The sequence below is a fragment of the Pagrus major genome, chromosome 21 (genome assembly GCF_040436345.1).
Source record: "Pagrus major chromosome 21, Pma_NU_1.0".
NCBI classification, from domain to species: Eukaryota; Metazoa; Chordata; class Actinopteri; order Spariformes; family Sparidae; genus Pagrus; species Pagrus major.
Genome location: NC_133235.1, coordinates 6,928,109 through 6,947,049, shown reverse-complemented (window position 1 = coordinate 6,947,049; position 18,941 = coordinate 6,928,109). Strand labels below are relative to the sequence as shown.

Below are 18,941 nucleotides of genomic sequence, written 5' to 3'. Positions count from 1 at the left end.
TGTTGTTGCCACTGACAGGCTGAGATTGTTAGTGTCTGACAACATGATAGCCACCAAAATCCTCATCTCATCTATAGGGCACCAAAATAGAGCTAGAGCTGACCCTGGTACTTTGGATCAAGTCTAAAAATCTACATGGATCAAAAATTCTTAACACAAAGTATAATGAAGGATCTTCTTTGCAATTGGAGGCATTCTGTCAACGGCTTTACAGAAGTATATACAGTATAAATGTTTTCTATGGGAAAAATGACCACCATGAAAATCATTATTTTGTGACTGGTGGTGCTTTATCCAGCTCTCTTAATGATTCCAAGGGATATGTAAAGGATTAGTACTGTGCCAAGACCAAAAAATAAATATATTGTCAAAAATGAAATGACAAAATAAAATGAAATGGTTAAAAATGAATTACTAAAACAAAATTAAGTTTTCATGTAGTGTGTAAATTGATTGGTGGTAAAGAGAAAAAAGCGTTTTATTAACTTCGTATAGGTTAGAAGAGGAGTATAAAGCTGTACATTTCTTTTTTTACACTCCTTTTATTTATCAAACGAAAATATTATTTACCAATGCAAACATTTTATATTTTGGATTGTCAGATAACCTTTTCCAACATTTTGTCAGTTTATGGGCCTAATTAAATGTACCATATTTGTGTAGAATTTCATCAACTCTGATGGAATTTGATTAGTTACCTGATGTATTCTACTAACGTTTTAAATAGTAAATCAAGGTCACAATTACAATTAAGCTTGTACTGATGTTGGATATTGGCATGATATCACACACAAGCATATGAAGTCTCTTATGTAGAAAAATGGATTGCATGCTGCATTTAATTTAATTCTATTTATTTTCATCTGATTTCGATGATTGAAAGTCGGCTTATCAATGCATTTTGGACATCAAAGTTTAGTTTGGTCAAATATATTCAAGATTTCACTTCAAAACCATTCCAACATATCAGCAGAATCAAAACTGGCTGTACAGAGTTCAATCAAATCTGAAACTAACCAACCCTCTAAAAAAATGACTGCTCGAATGTCATGTTGCCTTTGAACCGATGTCCTTCTTGTGAGTAACACCTCTCCCTGAGGTTGAGAAACTGACAGATCGAGGCCAGCCTGTGATGACAGTAGCAAATTAAGATGTATTGCTTTTACCGGGGTGATGAAATCAGGACATCAGAGGGGGAAACCAAGAAAGCAGTCTGCTGCTCTCACCACAAGAACTTACCCACATGCTCACTTTAACAGAAGCTAATTTGAGAACCTCTGGGGAGAATGCTTTCCTTTTTTTATATGTGTGAATTTCCCCGTACTTGTGTGTGCAATAACAAGATTCCTCAATCTTTCATATTATTTGCCTTAAGAACTCTCGAAGGCGGGCTGTTCATGGGGCGCCATAAATTACGACACCCTGATCTTAAAACAAGGATGAAAAATATTTCTAGCCAGGGTCTGACTGTTTGTCCAGCTCCTAACCCACTCCCACTGGACTCTGTGAGCCTGCATACAGATTACGGTTTCTCTCTGCCTTGATCTCCCCTGGCCTGACAGCCTAATAAAACACATGTGGGCAGCAGTACCGCTTTTTAAAAACTATATCAACAAGCTGCATGGGAGCCGGCAAAAATGGATATGTATTTGAGTGTGCCTTTCTGTTGTTGGCATTTGCTGATTTATTTGTTTGCCCGTATTTTTTCCCCCCAACAAAAGGCCATTCTTGGGAATAGAATCAATCTTTTTTCCTCTTTCATCTCCACGGCAGCGCTAAGAATCTATTGTACCCATGTATTACTAGGGCTGCTAATCAAACTTTAATGAGTTTTGATGTGTGCATACCACTGAGATGAACTGTCAAGTACTAAAATCTGGCATTGTTCACACAATTTTGTAAGTTTTAGACCAATTTAAGTTCTTGTTTGGCTGTTTGTGTTTAGACAACTCTTAACATTTCAGAAGTCTGGCTGGTTTTGTTGAGTAGTAGGGTGAATATAAGGTAGAAATTGTTTTGGTGTCAGCACTCAATCTTATCAGGTTTCACATGAGCACCATTACAAAAAAAAATGTAGGAGTCCTAATTAAGTAAGATGTAGGACTAGACGTCATTGGAGGTGTTCTGATTAGGGTTGAGTGGTAATACTGTATCCCAGGGTATTAAAAAACAACTATGTCCCTTTCATCACCATCATGAATTCACCCCAGACAACAGACCACTCTCTGCAGCTGTTGCAGTCCCACCTGACTGGCCGGCTCTTGCTCTTTTTGGGTTATGTTTCTCCTCCGGAGCTGCTTTTCGCTGCCATAGGTACTCTGGGCTAGAGAGAGCGGACAGGCTGGATGTCCACTCTCCCACGCCTGGAGAAATAGCAGTGAGCCACATGAGTCGGTGTGTTTAACATGGGAAAGCACAGCTGGCAATCCGCTCACCACCGCCAGCAACACTGACACACCAGCGCACATGTAAAAATGCCTACTATGGCGTAGACCACTTGCATATGGTGAACACAAGCGAGTGCATCCCCCCAAAAAATGACACTGCTGCACTTTGGCAGCATTTTGGGTTCTGATGAATGACAAGGGAGAACCAGCAAATCGCAACGAAGCTGTTTGTCTTCTTTGAAGATGACAATATATATATATTTCAAATTATTTTTTATTGAGTTTTCAAAAGTGTGAGAAAACAAAACAAAACAGTTTAAACTGACAGAGTGCTATTAGACACAATTGCATGAATACCATACATGGATCCCATCTCCAGTGTGCTTCATTATTAATATACATACATACGTACTACATAGACAGTTTTCCTTTTGCTTCAATTTGTTACATTTTCAATAGTCAGACAATATATATATATATATATATATATAGAGAGAGAGAGAGAGAGAGAGAGAGAGAGAGAGCACCTTTCATACAAGAAATGCAGCTCAACATACTTAACAACAAATAAACTACATGCAGTGGGTGCTTCACATTAAATTAGACCTTAAAGAGTAACTAAACCCCAGAGGTTTGGCTAAAGTGTCTCCACCCTAGAAATTCAAAAACTGCCTCAACATGGGATGGGCTGGCAGGGTGTAGTAAGCCATTCACTCTTTCATGCTGCTACCTGCAGCTGCAGTTGTCCCCTCCAGCCCCTCACCACCACCACACACACATAAAGACATAATACACACTAGCTTAAATATTAGTAAGGGTTTGTTGCCACAAAATGCAGCTGCAGATGCTGCGACTTCTCGGTCAAATACACCCGCACAGTTACAACCTGCTGTCACTGACTTGGTAGTTTTCTCTCCTGTAACTCCACCTCCATCACCTCCGCCTCTTGATCTGAAAGTCAGGTCATAATAATGTATATGAAATAGTAATAGAGATGTCAATATGGTGTGAACATGTTAGTGGTTGAAGAAGCATTAACTGCCAACATTTTATCCTGGCTACTGGGCTGTTACCAAGGGAGATGTTAGTTTTATACAACGGGGCAGGGAGGGAGGGGAGGTTGATGGTGAAAGCTGTTGCCTACCTCAAGATTCGCTAACAGCAAAATTCCAGTGCAAAAGCCAGGTTTCAACTTGTAGTGCAGTCACTATGCATATTTATAACACAATATGTAGAATTCAAATACTTTTATCATACTAAATGTTGAGATATGGAGCTGAATCAAACAACAACACTACTGAACACCCACATACATTGTTTCTCAGCTGAAAAAAATGGTTTTGGGGTTTAGTTTTCTTTAAAATGAATATAAAAAAATGTTAAAAATCTGAATGTGACATAAGATAGAATATTACAGTTGACATGCACTGCAGTAGTGCAACCACCTTAAAACAGTATAGCAGCGAATGTTGGCGCCCTACATTGTGATCTGTAATCAGCTAGTGGTAATACCATACTGTATACCGCAGGAAAATTTGAGTGATGGTTTAACAGTATCAAAAATTGGATACTCCCCATCCCTTGTGTTGATAAGATACCTGGAGTCTGTCCTCCTCAGAAAGGCTACCATGAGTTGAAAAATCAAGCAGGTCATTACGGCTCATATTTGCGTTTATTGTTAGGCAGTGACCTCTAGCAGGTGTGGTGGAGAAAATGAGCAAAAGCAGTATAAAGAGCGACAACTCCATATATGATTAAACAAGGACAGCAGTTTCATTCAGGAGACTGCTGTTCATGTCCAGTGTGAAACCGGAAGTCAACGGTGAGTCATTTTAATTTACTAAACCACCAAATATGACCCAGTAATTCAATGCCCTGCTGCTGTAATAACATCAACACAGACTGGGAAACCAACACTGAGTGCATTTGACAAAGTATAATAATTAAAAGAAAAAAAGAATGAATGAAGATTTGGAAAGAGTGTGAAAAGCTGACACTAAATTGTCGCTGAGCTGAACAATATGTTGCCAATTAGTGTTTGATACCTCAACGTTATCTTATAAAAAGACACCAGCAGTATGTTGAGTTAAAGGTGCCGCCTCATATGTCTGTCCCTCCTTCCTCCCCATCTTCTGCTGCTCCGGTGATAAAAACCGTTCTTTAGAACATCTGTCTAAGCACCCGATCATGTTGCCATGGAAACCATTCAATAGCAGCTATATGCCATTCTCTCTCTTTCTGTCTCTCTGTCCATACCTTTTTGCGCTCCCTATAGCCAATTTCCTCCTGCCCTTACCTCGCACAAACACCAAAACAATCCTTGATCTCTCAGCTTGATGTTAATTGCAGATTTATCCTCTACGACTGCAGCACCGGGGCAATAAAGGAAGTGAGGATTCTGTTGCGATGAATTAAGGCACATACACAGTAATATTGGCTTGCAGAGTTTTGTTGTTGTTTTGAAAAAGATAAAGCTGTCGTAAAGCACAAAGGGGGCAGAGTCCAGAGGTGGATGAAACACAGATAAAGAATTAGAACTCGGGGTTAGTGTCAATTATGACAAATCAAATTAGATCATCTTATCCCTTTTTAAGGAGTATTCACAGGTGAACACTAAACAGGAAAAAAAGATAAACCAAACTGTTTACTCAGGCTTCAGCATAAACAGACATAAACACAAAAAAGTCTCATTGAAATCCAGACATAGCGTGGGTTTAATTAGTTCACCTGCCTTGGTCCTCATGGACAGACAGATCCCCCCGTATGTAATCATTAACTTTTACCTGAATAAATAAACAGTCCTTGGCCTCAGACCTAAGGCTGCACTCAGCAACACTGAATGTGCAAGAGAGAACAATTGATTTGTATTCCCATTAAATGTTAAGGCTGGGGTTGATGAGAATGTAAAAACCAGCAAGCTAAATTTTGGAAATATCCAACCAAAAAAATCCCACCCTTCCACTCAGGCCTCCCTCCAAACATTAACTGTCCCCTTTCTCTCGCTGGTCATGGAAATGTGTTAGCTAGCTTAATATGTTCAACGATCTCTCTTAGCTTTTTCTAGTCTAATAAATACATAAGTGCCACAATCACATAAACACAAGCAAAATAGCCACCACGATGTACCTCAGTCTGTAAAGGCTAGCTGTTGCAACAGTTAGTCTTACTGCTGAGGGTGTGTGATTTGTGCTCCTGGGTTACCTGCTTAAACGTGTTTGTATTGGGGAATTTTGGCCACACTTTCTCTGCCATTCGTGTGTGACAAGCTTGCTAGTGGCTTTAGCAATATATTTGCCTAGCCTTGTGGAGTGTGCACAATAGGTCATTTGATTTATTGATTGTTGTCGGGATGTTCAGAGATTTTCTACAAATATAACAAACAATGCTTCCAGAATAACTTACCAACCCTTGCTTTAACAGATATGAATAACGAATTTACTTAAATTCACTATAAGCTAATTTTTAGTATTTTATTTATTTTACACAGAATTTCAGAACCTAATTTCAATACAAATTTTAAAGGAAAGTTTCACAATCTCAGTGGAATTTCTGAAGAAGGATACAGACTGTGAATTGCAAAGAGGCAGTCCTGAGGGACTTTATGGATGCAGAGAGGGAAGAGAAACTCTTTCACAGAGTTGTGTATTCCACCTCAGCAATGTATCCATAGGAGGCTATCATCTGTATCCATATGTCTGTCAGGACTTGCTGTAAATTGTACAAACTTGAAAACTATGTGCAAGAGATAAACAGATTCAAGCCAAGAAGTTCTAGCCTACTTATTCTGCAAGAGCATACTGTGCTGGGTGTACAGCACAATCTTTTATGTCAGCTACACCAACACTGGAAATGACAAAAGAAACTCTAGAGAGGGATTTAATAGATTTTCGACTGTAGTGTGGTCTGTTGTCCTGCAAGCAACCCATGACAAGAGAAATGAAAGAGGTACTCTGTGTTGAAACTGGCATCAATCTGAGGACAGCACATGTTTAATTTTCCTTTAAACACAATTATTTTCAGATACAAACTTACTAAATATAAATATTTCATTACAGCGTAGTAGTTCAAGGTTCATTTATTCCTCATTCTAGACACAGGGGTGTACAACAAAATGCAAGCTGTTGACAGTTGGAGTTTTGCTACTTGCAAAACAAAAAATACTTATATGGAAACAAAATAATAATAATTTATAACTGACCCCACTCATGGGACACGCATTCACACTGTTGTGTCCTGGTGGAGAACAGCTGAAAACAGAATATTTTCTCATAGAAATATAGAATTTGAGGCCATCTATGTTTTTTATAGTTTAACAGTAACATTTTTTGAGAACAGAAGTATAAGCTCTTCCACGGGTTCTGTTCATCTCATGCGACTGCTCCCATGTCCATAAAATGCGGAGCTGTAGCTTTTTATAGCCACCTGCTTGTGCATTTGCTGTATTAGTCACTGTTTTTAATGTTTATAAAATTAAACATAATGTAGATATTTTTTGGTTAATTGATAATAATAAACAATATAATAATAATAATAACAACAACAATAATAATAATAATAATAATTACACAATGACTTGTCTATCAGGATTTCAGTAGCCCAGGGTGATGGTTTTAAATGTTTGTTTAATCAGTTTGGGTGATTAATTTTGTTTCAATTGACTAATTAATGAATTGAGTAATTGTCTCTGCACAATCCCAATTATATTTCTGGTTTTGGTCATTAGTGGTAATGACAACACTTATTGTCTGTCCACTCATGTTCATCAACTTTTTGACTTCTTTAGTGATGTTTCTGCATCAGTCTCAGCCAGAGGTTGTAAGTGCTGGATATCCTCAAAGCGAGGACCACTGACCAGTCGTGGTTCTGTAGCTGTTCATAGGTTGGCTAAGATTATGTAACTCACTAACAATGAGGAAAAAAACACTTAAGTCAGCATGAAAAATCCAATTAATAAAAGAGTTGTGTGCTCACTAAGCTCTGCAAAGTCTCTCTGACACCCGACATGTACTGTAATTAGATGTCTCTGTAACATATTCATTATGACGGAGTAAATGAAGAAAGTTTTAATTGCACAGGGGGATGCAGCTCCTGCCCACTGTTTCACACCAGGGTCCCATCACATACTGAAATTTCTTCTCAATAGCAGCAACTGCTATTTTATGGTAGAGTTGTGGAACTCCTCCCACCAATTACTAATACTGATTTTCTAGCCAATCCCTCCTGTAACAGCAGCACTGCAGCATAAAGTCTGTCCGGTGTTACTGCGAGTGTGACAAATAAGCCTGGTTTGGATTACAGCAGCTGAACTGTTGGTGTATGTAAGAAAAGCTTGAAATCACTTTGGGTAACTCAAAGTGATACACACAACTGAACAGGGTTTAAGAAGCAATACTGAAATTGAGGCCAGCACAACTATTTTGCTCCACCATTTTTTTCTGTGATTGTATTCACTTGAGAGGCCAGAGAGCACAGCTGGTCAGGAATTGGTTACACAGAAAGGACTGGAAACATGTCTCTGATGTGGCCACCAGCAAGTTTTCCTGATGGAGTAGGAGTGCACTTTCATTTAAACTGACAAGTATGATGCTTTTTAATTAGGGCCCGAGCAGGAAACCTGCGAGGTCCCTATTGTTTTTGAATGATTATTTTTCTTTGTCCCAAATGATCGCATTTTTCACTGCCTGAACATGGATGAAAACGCGATTTTATTTGGCAAACACATTAGGCTTGGCGAAAAATTTTATAATTTATGGTCGTCGTGAACGTCCACCACTAGGTGGCACTATAATCAAGGAAAGTGCATTTTGGCTTATAACTCCCATATAGTTTGTCGCACATTCAAAAACCTTATATGCACGTGTTCCCTGAATTCTGTTAAATCTCGTGATATAGGCCAAGGCCAGGTTTTTTTTCCGCAAATTCGTGAAATGTCGCAAACCTACCTACCCTAAGGCTCTGTGCAAAATTTTGGCTGATGACCACTAGGTGGCGCTCTAAATTGAAGTATTTTATATCTCGACATCGGTTGGTCGGATTAACACAAAACTTGGTACAGTCATTGCCACTGCCCTCCTGAGGACAGCTGACAAAGGTGTTACCAATCCGCCACTAGGTGATGCTCTGGTGGCAGTCTCATTTTATAATTGACACTGTGCCCACACCATTACAATTATGACAACAAAATACATAGGGGTGGTATAGACTGGCTCCTGTAACTCACACACCAAAAATGACCAGCAGGTGGCGCTATTATCAAGACAAAAACGTTTTTGCCCAATAACTCCCACATAATATGTCGCACAGTTTTAAACCTTATATCTACGTGTTCCCTCAATTCAGCTGAATTGTGTGATGCAGGCCACGCCGACTTTCACGGTACATTTCCATTTGCAAAATCGCGAAAAATGAAAAACCTACTTTTTCGAACTCCTCCTAGGCCATTTGACCAAATTGTGATAGTCCAAAGAACGCCCAAAATATAGAACAACAATTTCCTGCACATTGTGGTCAAACAGACAGTCTTGCATATCTTGACCAAATACACTCCCATTACCACAAAACTTTTGCTAATTGTGTTCCATGGCCCCATGACGGTTTGTGCAAAATTCCGTGCAAATCGGCCAACAGGTGGCGCTTTTATTGCTAAATGACAAACGAACAGCTTGACTGCCTTCACTTTTGATTCCTCAGTGGAAGCTGTTGCATGAACAAGCCCCGACAGCAGCATGCCCCGTTGCGCGTGGACTGCGAGGGCCTGTTCATCACTGCTTGCAGTTTTAATTAATGTTTGGTTTCTGTAGCAATCTGTATGTGTATGGTGAAATATTTGCTATGGTTGGAGTAGCTTTAGAGTTTAGAAAATAAATGATTCATCATCAACTCGTCCACTGACAGAAAATTGACTAATTGACTAATCATTTGAATTTTTCAAGCAATGGTTCTAGCTTATGCCATCTGAATTTTTTTGCTTTTCTTTGATTATATACATAAGTAAAATATAAATGTCTGGGCTCTAGTTTGCTTCTCCACAAAACAAAAGAAGCAGCTTTGTAATCCTGCTGTAAACTGCAGTGTCTTTTTGGAAACTTTGTGAAATAAATCCATAATGATAAATCAAAAGCTAAATGTCTTTAGTTAAAATGTATCCATGGTCCATGTTGATCTATTGACTAATCAGACGCTGTGTTCATGACTTGTCGATCAATCAGAGGCAGAGTAGGGAGGGTCTTCCATTTACAACCCTGTTGCTTATAACAGTGCACTGTTAACACTCACGCTCCCGTTCACATTCATCAGTTGCAAATGGATCCATCCAGTTAACTGTTTACCAAAGTTTTTTCAAAACAATAAAGTTGCAACAAGTTGCAACAGTAATTTGCTGTCCTTCAACTGTTTATACTGTATGTGAAGCGTGTACAGTTTGCATACATCTAAATTTGATGAATTGTTGTTTTGTTTTGTTTAGTTTTTTCCTCTTTCAGTTACAAGTGCTGTGTGTTTTAACACAGCCTCATGCAACCTTACACATAATACCACCACCATGACCACCACCGACAACAACAATAATAAGAATTTCCTTCCTGAGGAAGGCCTTGCAAAAACACAAAACAATCTTTATCATCATATCTGGATTGAAACTGCAAAGACTGTCAGATGCAAAGTTGTTTTGACAATTTACACTGGGCCAAAGATGGTTTCCTGAAGGAGGAAGCACCACTCAGTGTCATTTTGATATCTGAAAAAATAGAAGAAAAGTGGACTGTCTTTATGATGTTCAAAAAATTCCAAACCATGATCAGTAGTTCTTTAGATAAACAGTCAAAGGGACATCATCATTAAGTCTCTTCTTCTGCATAAAGTATTTTGGGCTTTGATAAATAAAAATAATGACATCTGTCATTAGATTCTGACATTCATAGACTAAATGATTAATTGATTGAGAAAATAATCAGCACATTAATCAACAGTAGACATAAACTCTAGTTGTAGCTATATTCGGGTTTGATAGGTTCAATGTGTCTAGTTGACACAACAACATAGTTCCATTCCATTACTTAAGCACAACAACAATCATGAGGTGAAATAACTTGTAGCTATAGATGTCCTGTCAGCTTTGCCAAAGTTTGTACACGTGAAAAACAAACCAGTTTATTGAAGAGCATTCAGGACTCAGAGGTGACATGTAAGGTTCAAGCACCAGCGGAGTTTCACTCCATTTACACTGGCAACAATATAAAACCTTCTCTGGCATGGATCTGGATTGTACCAGCCAAATTATTGTTCAGAAAGCTGATTTGAATGGGAGGCAGTTAAGGGCTGACTTCCTTCCAAGCCTCCGGCCCAGATGTGCAAATCACTGCCAGAGCAAATACAGCTCGAGTCTCTCTCACAGGGCAACTTTATTACCTCACCTCCCGCACAATTTATGGCACAACACCAAAAGGGTAAATTTCTAATAACGTAGCCGTGCTTCTCTGACACTAACGAGTGGCTGCAGTCCTGCAGCTGAAATTTACTGTCAGTCACAGAATCCACTCTTTTCAAATTGCTTCTTAGATGCTTCACAGAGAAGCAATTTGGCGAGAAAAATGCGAGCCACTGTAAAAGGTGAAAAAAAAATGAGGAATTTAAATTGCATGCACCCCACCAATCCCCCACCCCCAATCCCCAACACACACACACACACACACACACACACACACACACATACACAGAAGTACACAAGCATACATTTAAAACCAGCTACACTTTTTAAACGATGTTACTTCAAAGAGGTTGATGGGCTGAGGAAAATAGAAAAGAAAAAAGATTCTCAGCATGCGTCGTAACACGATTCCTTTTTTCTCGTCCCAAAATGAGGATTACAGCTTTAAGTTTTCGCCTTTTACTGCAACATTCAGACCATCCGTTAGAAATGTCTGATCTTTGTCTCTATGGTCTTCAAAAATTCAAATAATTACTGGGGTTTAGCTGAGGATATTCCTGATGAGGCATGGATGAGGTTGGAGGGACCGCAGTTGCCAGCAGGACTCACTGCAAGTGCCTTTTATTTAAACTGATGTTCAATCTTTTTACTATCAAATACTCCAGGCCTGTAGGGTTGCAAGGTGGCTGAATTTATGTCAGTGGTACCCCATGGTGACACATTTTAATGGCAGAATAAAGTATATAAATGTCCACAGAAACTTCTGAAACCACTCTGAAAGAATAATCTACCCCATTTTCCACACGTATTCTCCATACTGTATGCTCCAACCAGCAATATGTTTTGGCCCAAAATATGGTTGAATACACTGCTTTAATGGAAAGCAGTAAAAAGTATATTAACATAGGACTTTTGAGCAAATGGTAAGCATATGGTCGGACAATGACGTGAATTATGTAGCAGGAGTCTTTTGAGAACTTCTATGAACATTTTAATACATTTTGCCACCTGTTACAATCCGAATGCAAACAGGAAAACAAAAGGCGGTACAGAGCTCCTCATAACTACAAAACTATTTACATGAACATGTATTTATCATCTGACAGACTGTTGTTGAATATCAGGTCACCTCACAGAAAACACAGAAAATAGATCATTACAGTAAGCTACATAGCTAATTCAGGGGGCTAAAAGTGTTTACTTTTTGTCAGAATTAGGGAAGCAGCAATAAATTAATTTCACTACAAACTGTGGTTTAAAATACCAAGTGTTTCTGTTCACACCCTTTGAAAAGAAGGACATTATGTTACATTATTTTTCTATTGACAATAATTGTACATTAGGGAAAATTAAACAAACAAACAATTGATGGGGCAACCAGCAGACTGCAGGCATAACAAAAAAAAGACTGGTGTAATGCTTGGGCCAATATTACATATTATCAAATATGGCAATATTTGCTGTCATATACAATATTTTTCGCAATATCAAATATTGAACCACTGTTTGATTCTTCCTTCTTGAGAGGAACTGATTCTCTTTTAATTTATTACAGTATTATTTCTCACCTGGCGCTCTCTCTAGAGTTTAGAGGGAAGGGAACCAAGTGACAGAGTAGCTGCACTTAATATATCATACTATTACAATTACTATATATCTAATTTAAAGGTTCCTATTTAATATTATATTGTTATTTAAAAGTGTTGTAAGTGTTGCTGCAGAGAGAGAAGTAAAGAAGTGAACAGCATATCAACCTGTTAGTCCTTTCTTTATTTATACTATTCATACTACTAATCAACATCAAATACAAATAAAAAAAAAAAAAAAATCATAATTATAAAATGTAAGAAAATCTGACCCCCACAACAATAACATTGCTTATCGCGATAATTAGGCGGAAGAGTATCGTTTTGGTTATCACCCAAGCCTACCTGGTTCACCAGCGTAATATGTAATTCAGCAACAAGTTCTGGTCAGCAAAGTTACACACACTGTCATGTAAGCAAAGCCCCTCATTTGTGTCTGAAGAGGGCTACATTAGTTGTGGTCGACAGACCCAACATTCCTTTGTTTCCAACAAAAAACTCCATTTTGGATACACAAAGAATGAACAGGGGGTTGTTGAGGAAGACATACGTGTAATCTGCAAAACATCTGCTCATGTGACTTCATACATTTGTAGTGTTGTGAAATAAACAAATGCATTATAATGGTAAAACTGTGAAAGCAGGATTTTTCTTCAGACTATAACCATATCATCAAAATCTAAGCAGTGCTGTGTTTCTCAAATCAACAAATGCAAAGTTAGCATAACTCATATTCAAACTCGACACAAATATAAGAATATGACCTCTGTAAAGGAAATACACTTACATGTGTGCTCCTGCATCATACAAGATGTTTACTGAACTGCTCCTAGCAGCAACTACTACAGCTTCTGTGTTGATTGACGATGACTGAAGGGGCAGCTGCTGCACTTGTTATTGATTGGTTAGGGCAAACCAAAACAAAAAAGCCTATAATTAACTGTACATTACATTAGACTGTAAGTGCACAGTGATTACTTTGTTTGTCAGGAACAACTCTGAATGGCCTCTTTGGTTCAGGATTAATATATGTACCACTGCACCCCTACTGACCAAGGTGAGGGGATTCTGGAGGAGTTCTGGTATGTTTAAGCCTGGGCCCCACCTTTACATAGATTGCCTTCGCTGGCAGCCACAACATGGCTGCAATGGTTGCAATCCATTGGTGGACTCATGTGAGAAAGTGCACTAAAAGTGCTTGTTTTCGTTTACCAAAATGGATCTTATTATTAAACAAAAAGGTGTATCTCTGACAGAATTATTTCTGACACTAATAACAGCTACCTCAGCCTGTCAGTGGCCAAAAAAGCACTTTTAGTGGATGTAACTTTGATGGTTGGAGTTGCCCCCAAAGGATTACGTTGCAGCTGAGTTGCGGTTTCCAGAAGTTTAAGTATGATTCATTTACACACGGAAACATGTAAATATAGGGCCCAAGTTTAACAATACCAGAATTTCCCTTGAACTTGCCAGAGACTTGGAAAACGCCATTGACAAAACACAGATCTGTATGTATCTAGCAAATTTCTTAACTCTAAGGAATGTCTTGTCAGTTTACCTCTGATGAAGCTGATCAGATCATCTTTTCTACTCTAAAGAAACCTGTGCTGCTGTTAGCTTTGCTGTTGAATTGGCCTACAGCATGTGTTTACACTCAGACACCTGGTGTAATGTTCCACACACCATGTATAGTTGTGAAGGGATTGAAAAAATATGCTGAGAGGAACCTTGTAAAACATTAATCATAACGAGGCTATGGCAGACATGGAGAGGGACAACTGCATCCTTAACAGCAGCTAGAACGAGTTTAGTGCTTACAAACAGCATTCAGCTGGCATCTTATCACAGTGCTGCTGAAACACTGGTTTAAATGTAATTACTGCTTGTTATCAATACAGCAGCACAATGTTAACATAAATCGATTTTGTTTCCTGAGAAGACACGTATGCAACAAGTGAAAGTTCTGGTTTGTAATTCAAAGCTGGCGTCCTGCATTCCACAAAAGAGGAAATCAACAGCAAAGGAAATTAAGCAACAAGCAAAAGAAAAATAAACAAATATATAAATAAAAGGCTGCAGCTGCTCCAGTGTTTGTATTTGGGTAGCAGGGATCCTACTTGCACCACGAACAGGAATTGTGTTGGACTCCCAAGTGTCAGATTTCATTAAAAGTTTTCTGTCCTGCAGTGGAATGCTATGTAAGGAAATGTCACACACAAACTCAGTCTCATTAATATGCCACGCCAGTCTTGGGAGATCTTGTGTGCTGTGCATTTGCCTCAGCTTATTTCCCTTCACCCCATGATGAATTAACTGTTGTCTAAATTAGGCCTTAAAATGAACTATTTATCCATTCAAGGAGTCACTGTGGCCTTGTGTAGCAAACACTCAATAATACTGAAAATACCATTCATTGTAGGTCTGTTCCCAACATCACACATAGATATTATATTTCATATACAGCAGGGCTTTCAATCTGACATTTTCTTCTGTCTAGGACTGGGTATGGTACCTCTAGACTTTTGGAGTTCGACACTAAATGCATCTGTATAAAGTATATTAAATATTTCAGGTATTTCTTTTTTACTGCACGATTGTAATCTGACTGTGGTTTGGATTTTTGGTAGGGGTGCCCCAATCAGGATTTTTGGGGCCGAACACCGATCACTGATCACTGGGAGCAGTATCGGCCTATATCGATCACAGACTTTATTGTCATCTATGATTATTAACAATTAGTGGCATAGTAAAATCATCATTAAAATGTTGAGGAAATAAATAATTATATTTATCTTAGATTGATTTAAAGAACTAGGTTCAAAACAAAATCGAAAAGTTATCTCAAAATTGTAAAAAAAAAATTTAAAAAAAAGAGTTTAGGAAGAATTCTCAGTCTCAGGTGTCTCAGTCTTTGTACTGAGGTCTTTGTGCCCTGAAGCCACTACTCCACCACCTGGTCTCTCCTTGTACCTGGTTACCTCTGATTGATAAAATGTACACAGATACGAAGTGTCTGTAATTCCAAACTCACCTGAACTGCAAACTGAGCTGTTCGCAGCAGGCAAGCAGTCCTGTAGTGTATGTGGCATTTTAGCAACGCATATACAAACTGTCTCGTGTGTTTAAATGATGGGCTGGTCTGATCAGGCTCTATAAAGACCACCGATTGAACTTTTTACAACGCATATCAGCCAATAATGATCGGTGCAGGTCAATCGGAGCACCCTTAATTTTTGGTCAAATAAAATGAACAGTCTCTGTCAATCTCATGTGCTAAATGATAGATTTAAAAAAATCTTAATACTTGCTCATAAAGCAACTTAATGGTCCCTGCCCTTCATTCAGATAGCAGCTCCCCATTACACTGGCCATCACGTTCACTGCTTGTGACAAACATCACTGGTGGCCAGTCATATTACAATCCAGACACTGTACCAACCCTAACCCTAACCCAAATCCCATCCATTAGCAAAATGTTGGTAATGTATACAAGTGGCTGGTAGAATAGCTTCAACTACAATGGTAATCTTTTGAGTATTGATTGACCTGCCATTTAGCCAGTGGACAAGAAGAAGCTCCACTCTGTAATACCATGGTACAATCAGCAGAAAGTGTTTCTGTTGTTCCAACAACAGTTGCACTCTCTCAATCACACTTATCAGATCAAAATATAAGCATACAAAAGTTATAGACTGACCAGTCCCTTCAGTGTGTGAATGAAGTGGCTTGTAATGAAGAAGTTACTGTTATTAACAATAATTAGCAATATTTAGCCAGCTGCTGTAAATTGAATGCTATGTCAGATTCTTTGTGATTCTTTTGTGTTCACTTTCTGTTCTCAAGCTAAATCAGGAAACTTTCATAACTTTAGACTATAAAGTATGTACACTTTTGCAGCGCTGCTCAGCGGCTGAGTGTGGGAGGAGGCGGGCCTATGTGGACCCTGCAGCGGTGTGTGTGTCCACTAGCTGTTGGAAACAAGACAGAGCAAGAAAGCACAGCTGGTATCAGTATTATTATTATCAGTATTGTTACTGTTGAAAATGAGTACTGAAACAGTTTCAAATATTCAGTATCAATATTCATCGATATTTCAATATTTTTGACAACAGTATAAACTCAGGTATCATGTTGGATACTGAAAACTTTCAAACAATGCCCAGCCCAGAAGAAGAATAGTGTAATTTAAGTTTAGTGTTTAAATGTAGAAGTTATAATGCATTTTGAGCTACAGAAGTTACAAATGAACGCTTCTGCCTGCTCAAAAATCCAGTCCTGGTGGTCTCATGGTCTTTACTGCATGTCACCCTCTTTCTCCTGTCATCAGTATTTCCTGTCAGCTCTTTACTGCATGCTATCTGACAAAGGTAATAAAAAATTTTTTTTAAAAAAGCCCTCCACAAAATTTCAGAAAAGTCCAAATTTCCACATAAATTAAACAACAGTATGGGCAGTTCAGTGTGCAGAGCATCTGTCCCAACCTGCAGCTGTTTTTTCAGCCACAGCTCAGATTGCATTTGCACATCTGACACATCAAAATGTCACTACAGAGTGAAACGAGAACTACAGCATCCATGTGAAATGCATGTATGAAAATGCAATTCAAACAGGAAACTGCTTCCAAAAAGTGACAACAAAGAGACAGACAGATGAAACGGCATAGTAGATAAAACAGCCAACACACACACACACACTCACTCACATGCCAGACATGCTTTTTAACTGCTCTCCTGTTGATTGCTGACTTGACTGAGAGAACATGAAATGATCCCAGGTACAATCAGGCCCAGGTACACCAGAAACAACTCACTACAATAGTAAATGTTGACACAATCCCAAACAGACACAAAGTTGTCATTGCAGACCATACAGAGCCACACAGTGTGTCTCGGTGCTCTCTGCAGCTCAGGGGGCTCACTGTTAAACAAACAGTTTAACCGCCAGTTCATGGGCACCTGCTGGGGGTCTGCACTTGGATGAAGTTGCCAACTGTGGCATTTTAATCAATTATGAAACATAAAAGACACGGACAGCACGGAGAAACCATGAGACAAGCGGTAAAAGTTGCGCTCAAGTGAGAGCAGTTTGGCTGCAACTTGCTGGTCTGTTTAATTAGCAAGTAGTTTCTCACACATGTAGCTAGGTGAGCCACGTGTGTAAGCTAGTGTCGGGGCGAGTACACTCATGAATGAGCGTTCAAAGCGTGAAAGTGACACTCCGACAAATGTATTTATTGCTGACTGTAACTGAAAGGAAATAAACTACAATTTTGTTAGCACTAGGATGCTATGCGGCCTATTATTGCAATAACAAGTGCTAAGTGTGATGTAGCCCACCACAGTGTTATCAATAACAGGCGCTAAACAAATAGTCATCCACTGACGGACTTATGATGACACACAAACGCAAGCTAACTGCTGCTAACAGCCTTATATGTGCATGCTGGTGGTTATTTAGCCTATAAAACAGTGAAAACATGATGTGTAGCCTGGCCTAAGCTAATAGACAGATGCTCCAGTGTAATGATACAGAGTGCGGGGGGTTTAATCCGCTCAATTAGCGGCTAATGAACCGCGGACACCGTCGTCTTTCAAACACTCACCTAAGACGAAAAAGGGGAGCTCGGTGTTTTCCAGGTCGTCCACCACCACGACGTCTCCGGGAAAATCGTTTCGAACGGAGAACAGCAGCTTCGGCTCGGAGGCCGACGGACTGTGCATGATGCTCAGGTCGTTTTCCCTCAGAAACGGCAGCGCCGACACGGTGACGCTCTTCATCTTGCACTCGGTGTCCTGGCTCTGGTCCTCGTCGCCGTTTAGACATCGGACATTAGGTGTTAGGACGGCCGCAAGGACCCACGCGAGCCCCAGCGGCAGCAGCAGCGGTCTCGGCCCCATGTTGATGCTCGCCATCTCCGTCGCTCGGTTACCTCTCTCCCCTCCTCGCTGTTTCTCTAGCAGGCTGCTTCGGCTCTCTCAGCCCGGCGGAGGAGAGAGCAGCGGAGTGAGTGAGGGGGGTGTGATGCACCGGCGGGCTCTCACAGTGTGGGAAACAAACGCCTCTTGTTTCTCAAATATGATCAGTCACGGGATTGTTTTAAGATACAGTGCTGACCACCGGCTCTGTGGCTGCTCTGTGTGTTAGTGCTGCTGACCCCTTTTACTGTAATTGATCGATAAAATGTCCAAATGGCCTTGTAATGGCTTGACCATAGATTACCAACAGGACATGCGCCCATAATGCCCCGTGGGTCCCATCAACAAAAGCATCATCATTTCTAATTTAATTGTAAATGTGGGCCCTCGTACAAATTTGCATATCATCTCCAAGCGCCACCACTGAGCATCTTTAGTAGTTTGCATGACCTCTCTGATTGGGTGGACACTTGACTGGGTGCGTGCATAATTGCGTAATTGATGGTGTAGCTGTACGAGCTGAATGTAAAAACTCACTGTGTGTCAGTGTCTGGACAGCCAACACCTCAGATACTGAGGTACTGGGGATCATTAAAGGGGATGTTGAAGAAAGAACTGCTGGGACAAA

General features: G+C 39.6%; 1 protein-coding gene across 1 annotated transcript in view; it reads right to left on the bottom strand.

Moving 5' to 3' along the window:
• The window catches only part of astn1 (astrotactin 1), a 413,206-nt gene extending 394,793 nt beyond the window's left edge, over positions 1–18,413 (bottom strand). The window contains exon 1 of the mRNA XM_073491141.1: positions 18,001–18,413. Coding sequence (XP_073347242.1) covers positions 18,001–18,310 — 310 coding nt within the window. The 5' untranslated portion in view covers positions 18,311–18,413. The remainder of the gene's footprint in view (positions 1–18,000) is intronic.
• Between the last annotated feature and the right edge of the window lie 528 nt (positions 18,414–18,941).